This window comes from Priapulus caudatus, unplaced genomic scaffold (genome assembly GCF_000485595.1).
Source record: "Priapulus caudatus unplaced genomic scaffold, Priapulus_caudatus-5.0.1 Scaffold553, whole genome shotgun sequence".
Taxonomy (NCBI): domain Eukaryota; kingdom Metazoa; phylum Priapulida; class Priapulimorpha; order Priapulimorphida; family Priapulidae; genus Priapulus; species Priapulus caudatus.
In genome coordinates this window covers 84,959-95,367 of record NW_014577614.1, presented here as the reverse complement: position 1 = coordinate 95,367, position 10,409 = coordinate 84,959, and the positions used below count along the sequence as shown (strand labels likewise).

Genomic DNA, 10,409 nt, shown 5'->3' with positions numbered 1-10,409 from the left:
AGTTAGAGAGCGAAAGGAAATATGATCAAGGTCAAGGTAAAGGTCAAATAAAGGTTGCAGTGACCTGGTTTTGGTACTCTGCACACCTTCTCCCCAAGATGTGTAAGTACACCAAGTTTGGTCACGCTAGGTCAATTAGGGGTCGAGTTATAGAGCGGTAGGGAAATTCTCTGCGGTGGACCGAGCGGCGGCGGCGGCTTGGGAGACATGAAACCATAGTATCCCCGCCGACTTCGTCGCGGGGGATACAATAACTGCTTTACCTGAAAGTGCTGTTTTACTTGCTCATTGGTAAGACCTAGGTGGCGCTGGCATGCACCGGGGTTGCAAAAGCAGCCAGTGCGCAACTGAATGTTGTACAGACTGGCCATCTTTTCAACCTGCACGAATAAAAACATTTCAACCTGATAATGTATACGATCATGCATGTCAACACGAAACTTTCCATCTAAATCATTGACAGTCACCTCGATTTCATGCTTCACATTATAATTGTTATAGAGTTAAGGTTCTGAATAGAAAACCCACATTGTATGCAATTATATTAATCATTAAAATAATTTTGTGAAATTCAAACAATAATTTTTTTTATATTACTAATTAAATGCATACTCATTCCTTGTGATAGAGTACAACTAAAGGAATCCACATACTATTGGTATCACAGTATTCAATATTGTGAAACTACACTGTCTCATATGTACCTCACCTCTGCGTACCCCTCATACTCTCCTGTCTCCTTTAGGATATTAAAGGCAAGAATCGCACCCTGGGTAGCCACATTGTCATATCGTGTGTCGCAATAGATTCTGGCCACTGGTGCCCCATTGTGGTGGCAGAGAGCGTCCAGTCTTTCGTACACATACCTGCCACACAGCATAGAATCTGGAGTCAAGCCTAGCCGGGTTGGCACGTTCGTAAATAAGATTTCACAGCCCACATACAGTATATAACCTAGACAACGCCAATCCAAATCTGAATCCAATCTTAATCCAAAGTGCTTGAGCTCAGTACTTGACAAGAAAGCAGTCTGTGTGTGTGTGGGTGGGTGGGTGCGTGCGTGCTTGTGTGCATGCGTGTCTGCATGTCTGTCTATCTGTGAGAGAGAGTGGGGTGTATCTTCAATCCATGACCATCCTACTCACTAACTGATCAGTGAGAGGCTGGGTTTTCTTCGTAGTACCTCGCGAGTGAGAACGCGTATGATGAGATGTGGTGGATGCCACCTGCCATACCCTCTAGCACATCAAACCCATGTCTGAGTGCTGCGATTTCTAGAAATGGTATGGTACCATCTTCGAACCTACAAGAGAGAAGGTACAGTAGTAATATATTAACATCAATGATATTATTCTCACATATTGTGCTTGAGGTACAATAAGTAATATAAAAACCTGACATGTGATATGTGTATCAAACAGGATATATCTATCACTCCACGTGATATCTAACACTGACATGACTAGCTCTGTCAATCAAAATAAAATACTTTGAGATTAAGCTGCCAACACCAATAAATCAACCAATCAAATAGTTCACCGAGCATTACATATGACACTGATAAGAGCTCACATTAAATCCGGTCAAAAATTACAGGCTTGCGAGTGGAATATTATGAACTTTTATGGTTTTATGTAGAATATCACTGATAACCAACGTATTACATGTACCTCAAAACCAAGAACAGACGTAGAGGTCACCACATTACATAAACCTGGTATACAGAATACAGACAGCACCACCTGACCCACCATGATTGATTTTTTCACACACACACACACACACACACACACACACCTTTCACTGATGCCTAGCCTGCAGGTGTGGTACCTCTCACTGGCTAGTGATACCTGAACAGTCCCGCCGCCGAAGTATGTCCTCGCCAGCGCCCCCTGGCTGTCGTTCCTCACCAGCAGAGCTCCGACACCCGTCGGATACCCAAACATCTTGTAGAACGAGACAGCAACATAATCCGGCCGGTGTTCTCCAAGATCGAGCGGAGCTGTACCTACGAGCGCCGAGGCGTCCAGCAAGACGTACCACGCGGTGCCATCTACGTACGTATTGCTGCCGGCAACGGGCGGGGCGGTCGTCTCCTGAGTTTCGTTTTCGCTTTGCTGCATGGGCCGACGATCATCGAGGGCACCACCATGCACCGCAGCCACCCAACTAAGTGGATACTTCCTGCCTGAAAAGTTGCACTGGGCGGGCATGGCGAACAGAGACTTGCATGCGCGCTGGTGGCGGAGCGTTGAAACGCCGTCGCGCCATTGCAGATCAGCTGTCAGGCGTTCGACATCGGAGATGGACACGCAGTTGACCGACGCGCCGCGTTGCGCGGCAACCTCTCTCATGCCCAGCACTGACGTGTGCGAGTCGTTCAGGTAGCAGAAAACACCCGGCGCTCGACCGGTGGTGCCATCTGTCCACCGGAACGAATCGGCGACAAGCTTCAGCGCGGCTGTGCACCCGGCGGTGAATACGACGGAGTAGTCGTCGCTTGACGTGCAGAAAAACTTCAGTACTCTGAAAGGTAGGTGTTTGTATTAGAAATATTATTATTTCGCCACCAGGGAGAGTGAAAGAGGGTGACAGGAGAGAAGGAGAGGAGAAAGATGAATGACTTGACGGATGGACAGACGGATGGGCGAACAGATGGGCGGGCGGACGGACAGACAAATAGATGGATATATAGAGATATATATAGAGAGAGATAGAGAAAGAGAAAGGGGGATAGATTACAGGAGGATAAGACACAATGGTGTAGATGAGAACAGTAAACAGGGGGCAGAGGAAATATAGTAGAAAATTAAGAGATGCTAGAATTGAGGAGGAATAGACTGAAAGTAAACATGAAGGGAAAGGAGTGGTATATGTACTGCTGAGATTATTATGATATGAACAGAAAGTCAAACCTGAGTCGTGTTCTTTCAATCATCTCTGTGGCCAATTGACTACTCGAGTGTCTACTGTGTGGATTGCCATAATGATTGGAGAGCAAGTCCATATGTGTAGCATTGATCTGACTTTTTGTGTACAGGGCTGCTGCTGCATGATCAAGATATATGCCTGTGAATAAAACGTTTAAAGAATATTTCAGTCAATTGATCGTATTGATTCTTTGTATTAGTTGAACTTAAGACTATATAATATTAATAACGTATGCTATTAATTATCTAACAAAATAAAAAGCCAATTACCATCTATTTCACATGCAATGTTCTATACTTTGACTCATAAATGAACATCTATACTATAGATTCTATAGAATGTAAAGCTGCAATAATAATTATGCAATTCATGCTGACTGACATTAAGTTTGATGGGTAGTGGTTTTATGGTCAATTGTTTACTCAAACATGAAGTACAGGTAACCCTTGTTCAAAGCTGCCATAGTAAGCAATATTACTTTTCACTGATCAATGAGGGCCCGGGTTTGTACAGGTATTTTATATAATTGGGTAGAGATCAAGTTACATCACCCATGCAGCCTCCCTAATAAACTATATTACTTGTTGACCACCAAGAAACAGAGCGTCAGAAGAGTGAAGAAGAGACAGAATGGAGAAGAGATGTGGCTTTAAGATTACAGTGAAATATTTTTTGTTAAATATGGGTGAAATATGATTAACTTATATATACTTTCACGCAATAACTTTCCGCCCTCATGCCACCTGCTCAGATTTTAGGGGATGTGATATACGTTGTTGGCCACAAAAAAAATTGCCAAAATCTCTTCAATTTGTGTACACATGTGAGGTTATCACATAAATAAAATAAGTCAACACATTTTTTACCCATCTGTTTTACTCTACCATGAAAGCCCTTCCATTTCTGCATGAAATGTGGCTCATGTGGAATGTGAAGGTGGCATATAGTTTATTAGGTTGGCTGTGTACACAATGTAAGACACTAAGCATATAATTACTCAAACACATGTGTTATTATATTATTTGACTCCCCCTCATAGCATGTAGGCCTATATGGCTGTATATCACGGCCGTTATTCAGTTTAGAATATGTCAGGGGTGCAGCCACACTCTGTCGATTATTTGCACTCCCCACCCCAACCACATTCATAGTTCCATATATGGGTGTATACATATATATATAAATAGTAATTGACGTTTAGCCGTACCAATATTCTGTGTACCTTTTTGCAATCGTCCAAATTCAAGAACTCGCAGCGCTTGCAAGCTGTCACTGTGGTGCCGCAACATATTGACAGTGCCTGCTAGTTGTTCCATGCCTGCACGCTCAGCTGAAATATAACAGTGAACATGATAATTCCATAGCTTAGCATGTTTGTAAGAAAGAGCATTGTACATAATTATGTAGAGTACCGGTACGTGCTGCTTCAGTATCTGAAGATACAATATTAAAATATAATCAAGAGCATATAAAGAAGGAGAGCGTACAACGGTAAAATGCTGAAACCATGTTGCAGTATTAGTCGAATTAATAAACTTTCCCCGTTTTATTTTGACGATTCTTTGAATTATTGTAGCATTATTGATCAGCTGTCCTACCTTGTTCATATAAAACATACCGCATGTCCCTACGATGCCCCTACGCTGAGATAATGAGCGGTGAAAATCTGGTATTTTATGAAGATAAACCCGCACCCTCAGATTAGCAAAGCGGAGTTATAACGTCTGCATTTGCGGACTAGATATACGGTAGATAAAATAATGTAACCCAAACACAGGATAGGTACCTATCCTGTGTTTGGGTTACATTATTGTATCTAGACATATGGTAATATAGTAAAAATTGTCCTAACCTGCCAGCTATTTAGTATTGTGACTAGCAGTAACACCGCTAAGGAAGCTGTATACAGCTATAACCAATTACGGCACTTTTGCTGTTTTTTAACATGATATTGAATAAACACGAATTGTATTTTCAATCACACTGGTAAAGTCGGTGCAATCCGTAAATGCCGTTCAAATGCTCCTCTGGCTCTGCAACACACAATCTCACTGCACGCACGCCACTGTTCACAAGCTAACAGAAAGATAAAGTACTTGATTCATCTGCACATCTTTTATTTAGTGGCAGTGCATTCTTAGATTCTATATCTTTCTACGAGTTAGTGCACAGTCACGGCCTGTGGCAGAGCGAATGGCTAGACCACAGGCACTTGAAGCATTTCAATAAAATATAATGCTAAATAAATACGAAATCTATTTACTACCAAATTCTTAATGTTTCTATACTCTCTTTCACCTAGTATTATTGCCGACAGTTTCCTGTAAATTTCGTCCAAATCCTATGTACAACATATTGTTTCTCTACTCTATTTCTCCTATAATCACCTGTAAATGCCGGTGAAATGCTCATCTGCAACACACAATTAAGTACACCGCACGCCCGCCATGTGCACAAACAACATGAATAAGAGAACAGGTAGGAAAGCGTGATCACGAAATTCACTCGACGCTCGCTTCATTTCACACGATCACAGAACAAAAACACATCCAATAGCTCCCATCTTGGTAACTGGGTTACAGCCCTATAGACCGAAGGTCCGATAGACCGAAGGTTTATTCGAATACGCAGTTGTTACACGTCCGGAATCGGTCGCCTAGCCTCCAGGCTACGCATCCGGACATCCAGTGATGCCGTATTCGAACGTGAATATGCCGCACATCCACCGATGCCACTATAAACCATATATATGCCCTAACCCTAACCCTAACTCTAACCCTAACCCTTTGCAATATTCGGTCTATCGAACCTTCGGTCTATCGGACCTTCGGTCTACAGGGCTGCCCCCATCTATGTGTACATAAATGTTCACTTCTGTTCGAATATAGACTCTGCGCCTTTGTTTTCTTAACCTACTCTCCCGCCAGAGATACTCTCGTGAAATCCTGCGAAATGTTCTCTCCGTGAAGAATGTAAAAGAGGACCGAGATGTCTCGTTTATAGCGTTGAGCTAGATGGGCGCATTGGCATGCCGCGATGATCTGCTGCCGGCTCTCATCGATCTCCATGTTCGAGGCCCGCAATCAGGCGGCGGGCAGGCGGCGGCACCCAAACAATGCGCCGCGGGAATGACTCAACGCACACAGCACTACAGCGATTGATCGAAAGGGACTGCCGTTAGGGATTTTCGATGAATTACGTCCCTCTTTACCATGTTCAACGGAGAGAACATTCCTGCAGATTCAACATATATGTCTCTGCGGGAGTAGGTAAAGAACAAATGCCGAGAGTTATAATTCGAACCAAGGAATCTATTATACACAATAGCATAGGCAATATGGGAACTGTTTGGATGTGTTTTTCGTTCTGTACGTGTGAAATATGAAGGCTTTGAGAGTCTGAGCGTCGAGCGTGAGCCATTTCGCGCCGATTTCAGCGACGCTTTTCCTACCTGCTCTCGTATTTCATGTTGTTTTGTGCACATGCGGGCGTGCGTGTAACTTGCGTGTTATGCAGATTACAATTTGACCCACAATATATATACCAGTGGCTACGGGTATGGTAGCCGTCGGTCGTTGGAAGCCCCTTATTTTGGCGTTAGTGGTTTAGGAATATATTAGTAGTGATAGGGTTAATGTTAGGTTTAGGGGTTTATGGTTAGGGTTCAGTTTAGGGTTAGGGTTTAGGCGTTTCTAGCTGCATCTAATAACTCTGTAAATCGTGATTTTATTTCCGCAAGGCTTATTCGATAAACTCCGCCACCGCCGGCCATCTTGTCTCGTTAAGTAGAAAGGCGAAATGACCTCCCGTACCCGTAGGCCCCTCGCGACATTAAGAGTATCGGCTACCGTACCCGTAGGCCATAATAACAATAATCTAAGAGCCAAACCCAAGAGGATAGGTTAGGTCAAAGGTCTCGGCTATCCTTTTCTGCGCAGGAATCCTCGAGTGAAATGCACCTCGGGCCGGTTTGCTGTGCGTTTTCAAGAGACATAGAACTTCCAAACTGGTTTATTCTAAACAGCGTGAACCTTTTCTTTTCTCTGCCCGCGGATCGGAGCTTACTAATGTATCCGCAATACTCTGTATACTAATATAACGCTTTAAAAAAATCGAAGTGACGAGCGCGAACTATCCTGAGCGCCATTTCTGTTGACTGTTGACGGTATTGCATTTCCCAAATGCGCAATAGCGATGGCAATACGCCTAGCGCCCTCCCGATTGTCAGGTGAAATCCGCTCTTCACGACCCGAAGTACGCACAGGTCAACAGAAATGGCGCTCCAGGATATTCGCCGCCGTCAACTCGAATTTTTTGTAATCAGTTATCCTTAGTTTAAACAGATATTTGCGAATACATATAAGTTTCCGAATTCGCGAGGAAGTTCGTGTTAGTAATAAAACCCAGTTTGGAATCTTTCGTAGTCTCTGAAAACGCCCAGCAAACCCGGCCGAGTGATTTAACTCGGGCATTCTCCAGCAGAAAAGAAGCGAGAACTTTGTAACCTATCCTCTTGGGTTTGGGTTACATTATTGTATCTACCGTAGCCACTGCCATATATATATATATTTATGTGTCAGTGTGCACGCAATGGCGGCGGCGTGTGTTTACAGTTGAAACGCTTCAAGTTCAAGTGCCTGTGATTTGACCGGCATTTACAGGTGATTATACTAGGAGAAATAGAATAGAGAAACATTAAGACTTTGGTACATTTCGTGTTTATTTACCATTAATTTTTTTTATCGAGACGTACCAAGTGCCTATGCCATGGGTGAGACTGTTGTGTTGAGTGTTGCAAAGCCAAAGGCAAAGAAGCACTTGACTTGGACGGCACTAACTTAGTAACTACCCTAGAAATATTAGACGATAGAGAATAAATAAACATTATTACCATTTATGTTTATTTACAATCATTTTATTATTAAAACAGCCAGAGTGACTATAACACTGTTTAGTGTCAGTTGACAGTTGTGGACCATTACTCATTATTGCGAACAGGTCTCCGATGCGATGATAGAGGTTGCCATGTTGATACCACCGCTATAGTCTAGACGGGTCCCCCGACACTCTACATTGTGCTATTACATGAGAATTAATCTTAGTACGCGAAGACTGCATGCCAGTCTAATCGTTTCCACCGGTCACTTGTGTTTAATGTTCCCGCTCGCCAAAAACCGGTTGCTTATAAACCGTTACCTATCGCTTATGCGCTCACGTATCCGACAACCTACCGCAACTGGAACAATTAACCCACCGAAGCAAAATTACCGCCCCGGACAATACCCACCCAGGACAATTTACCCACCCGGACAACCTTTGTTGTTATATGTCTTATTTTTCTTTCTGATTTCTCGCTTGTCTTTGTTTTACACCCGGAACAATTACCCACCAGGACGAACCCCACAGGACAATTTACCGCACCTAGGACAAACACCCACGAAACAATTACCCACCCGGACAATTACCCACCCGGACGAATTACCCACCAGGACCAATTACCCCTACCCCCGGACGATTACCCTAGCCCCCCCCACACAACACCCGTACAGTAATGATGGTTATCTAAACGACCAAACTTCATGATTCATAATTTGCAAGCTCAACATTCGCTGATACTCGCCGTTATTTTACTTATTTGCGAACATTCTTCCCGTTGTTTATTGAAAGTCATATCGCAAGTATCGGCCTTCACCTGCGCATCAGCACGAGAAGCGAAGCGCAGCCTACCATGCACACGCTACATGTCTAGACATTTTTCTTGGTCGCTTAAATATCAATGAATAACCGTAATCACAGTTTATTTTTACGTGCCGCACACTCGCATGGCAAAGTCGCCGCGTCCCGTTATTCTTGTAGTGTGTTCTTCGTTATTGTTCGAAGGTAGAATTTATTGTTATTAAAGGTGATAACCCGCGCTATTGCAATTCGCGTAATGCAAAACTCGCGTAAATCAAAAACAGCAGCGACGCGACACCCACTTTTAATTTTACGCCTTTCCGTTACATGTAAGTAACACTTTGCCTACGCGACAGTGCTGGCGATACTCGCGCGCGGAGCGTCGCTCCCGCGCCTAACTCGTCTCGCATGCTGAGTCGGTCATCTGTGCTATCCTCACGCTCGCGTATCCTACCGATAGTCGTTCGATTTAGTCGAATTGCCTGAAAATTGCAGTCTGCTCCCTCGAGCGGTTTATTAAAATTTCAATAAACATCATTAATTTATATATGCGATATAATGGAAAAATTATGTGTTTTAATAATGTACACAGTTATCACTACGCTGCATCAGCATAAAAATCTGAAAAATCTTATAAATTCAGAGAGCCAATGTGAAACATGATTTAAACCTCATATATTGACATTCAGTATGAATTTTGAAACTTTATCACAATTCTAATTCATTACACAACATCAGAATGACCCATTGTTTCAATTTTGCCGCAATGTCTAAATTATTGTTATAACTGATTGCATAAGTGAAGAAAGCGATGTTCATATGCAAATATACAGTACTCAACATTGGCAGATTAACATGACCTGTTAAAATCAATTTTATATATCACGCCTGTGAAAATTGACAAATTAAAGTACTATTTGCAGTTAAACTAGTGATGTATTGACCCATGTGTCAAATTGCTGGATTAAATATCATCAATCCTCACTAAAATATAAGCTAGGAAAAAATTGCAGCTATTAAGCATACATCCTGCCTCAAATTTGCACATTTTGCATCAAAATATAGAAAGATTTTCTTGGAGGCATGCCCCCCAACCCCACTTCACACAAGTATAACACTGTAATAAATCTGTTAATCAGTATAATTCACTCAGCGTACACACACAAAATCACACACACGCACGCACACAGACCACGCACGCACGCACACAGCCACCACATAATACGCACACACGCACAAACAGTCTGCTAACATAACGTACATGGGCAAGAGCAAGATCATTGGGGATACAACATTCCGTAATTATAGGAGGGTAAGGGGCGACTCCCACCCCCGTCCCAATTATCGACGCCGTCTGTTCTCTGACACATGGTTAGCATTTCTTTTTTTTTCCAAGCATTACATTATGTATCTGCAGCGGACAAATATTTTACGGAAGGGATTTTCCCTTATTGGAATGGTTAGGTGCGTAATTGTCGCTGGTGGGTAATTGCCTGTGGGTAAATTGTCCTGAAGGGGTCATTGCATCCTGGGGGGATAATTGTCCTGGTGGGTAATTTGTCCTGGTGGTAATTGTCCGGTTTGGTAATCGTCCGGTGTGGGTAAATTGTCCTGGTGGGTAATTGTCCGCGGGGATAATTTGTCCGGTGGGTAATTGATACAGGGTAGTTGTCCTAGTAAATCCGTTATATTCTAATTGTGACTCATGCTAGCTCGTCCGGTCATATTAAACCGTAGAATAAAACGCACCCATCGCGATGTATATTATATGTATGGTCCACCGGAGATAATTGATACCGACA

The 10,409-nt window shown here is 43.0% G+C and overlaps 1 protein-coding gene across 3 annotated transcripts in view; it reads right to left on the bottom strand.

Annotated features, from left to right (window-relative positions):
- Nucleotides 1–7,702, bottom strand: part of LOC106811588 (molybdenum cofactor sulfurase-like) — an 11,631-nt gene extending 3,929 nt beyond the window's left edge. For 2 of the 3 annotated variants that reach the window (XM_014815277.1, XM_014815278.1), the window contains exons 1-7: nucleotides 7,659–7,702; nucleotides 4,154–4,261; nucleotides 2,916–3,069; nucleotides 1,798–2,526; nucleotides 1,184–1,303; nucleotides 710–866; nucleotides 264–380 (exon numbers count right to left, since the gene is read on the bottom strand). In XM_014815277.1, coding sequence (XP_014670763.1) covers nucleotides 264–380; nucleotides 710–866; nucleotides 1,184–1,303; nucleotides 1,798–2,526; nucleotides 2,916–3,069; nucleotides 4,154–4,247 — 1,371 coding nt within the window. In that variant the 5' untranslated portion in view covers nucleotides 4,248–4,261; nucleotides 7,659–7,702. The remainder of the gene's footprint in view (nucleotides 1–263; nucleotides 381–709; nucleotides 867–1,183; nucleotides 1,304–1,797; nucleotides 2,527–2,915; nucleotides 3,070–4,153; nucleotides 4,262–7,658) is intronic. The other variant, XM_014815279.1, reaches the window with a different exon arrangement.
- Nucleotides 7,703–10,409: the final 2,707 nt, after the last annotated feature.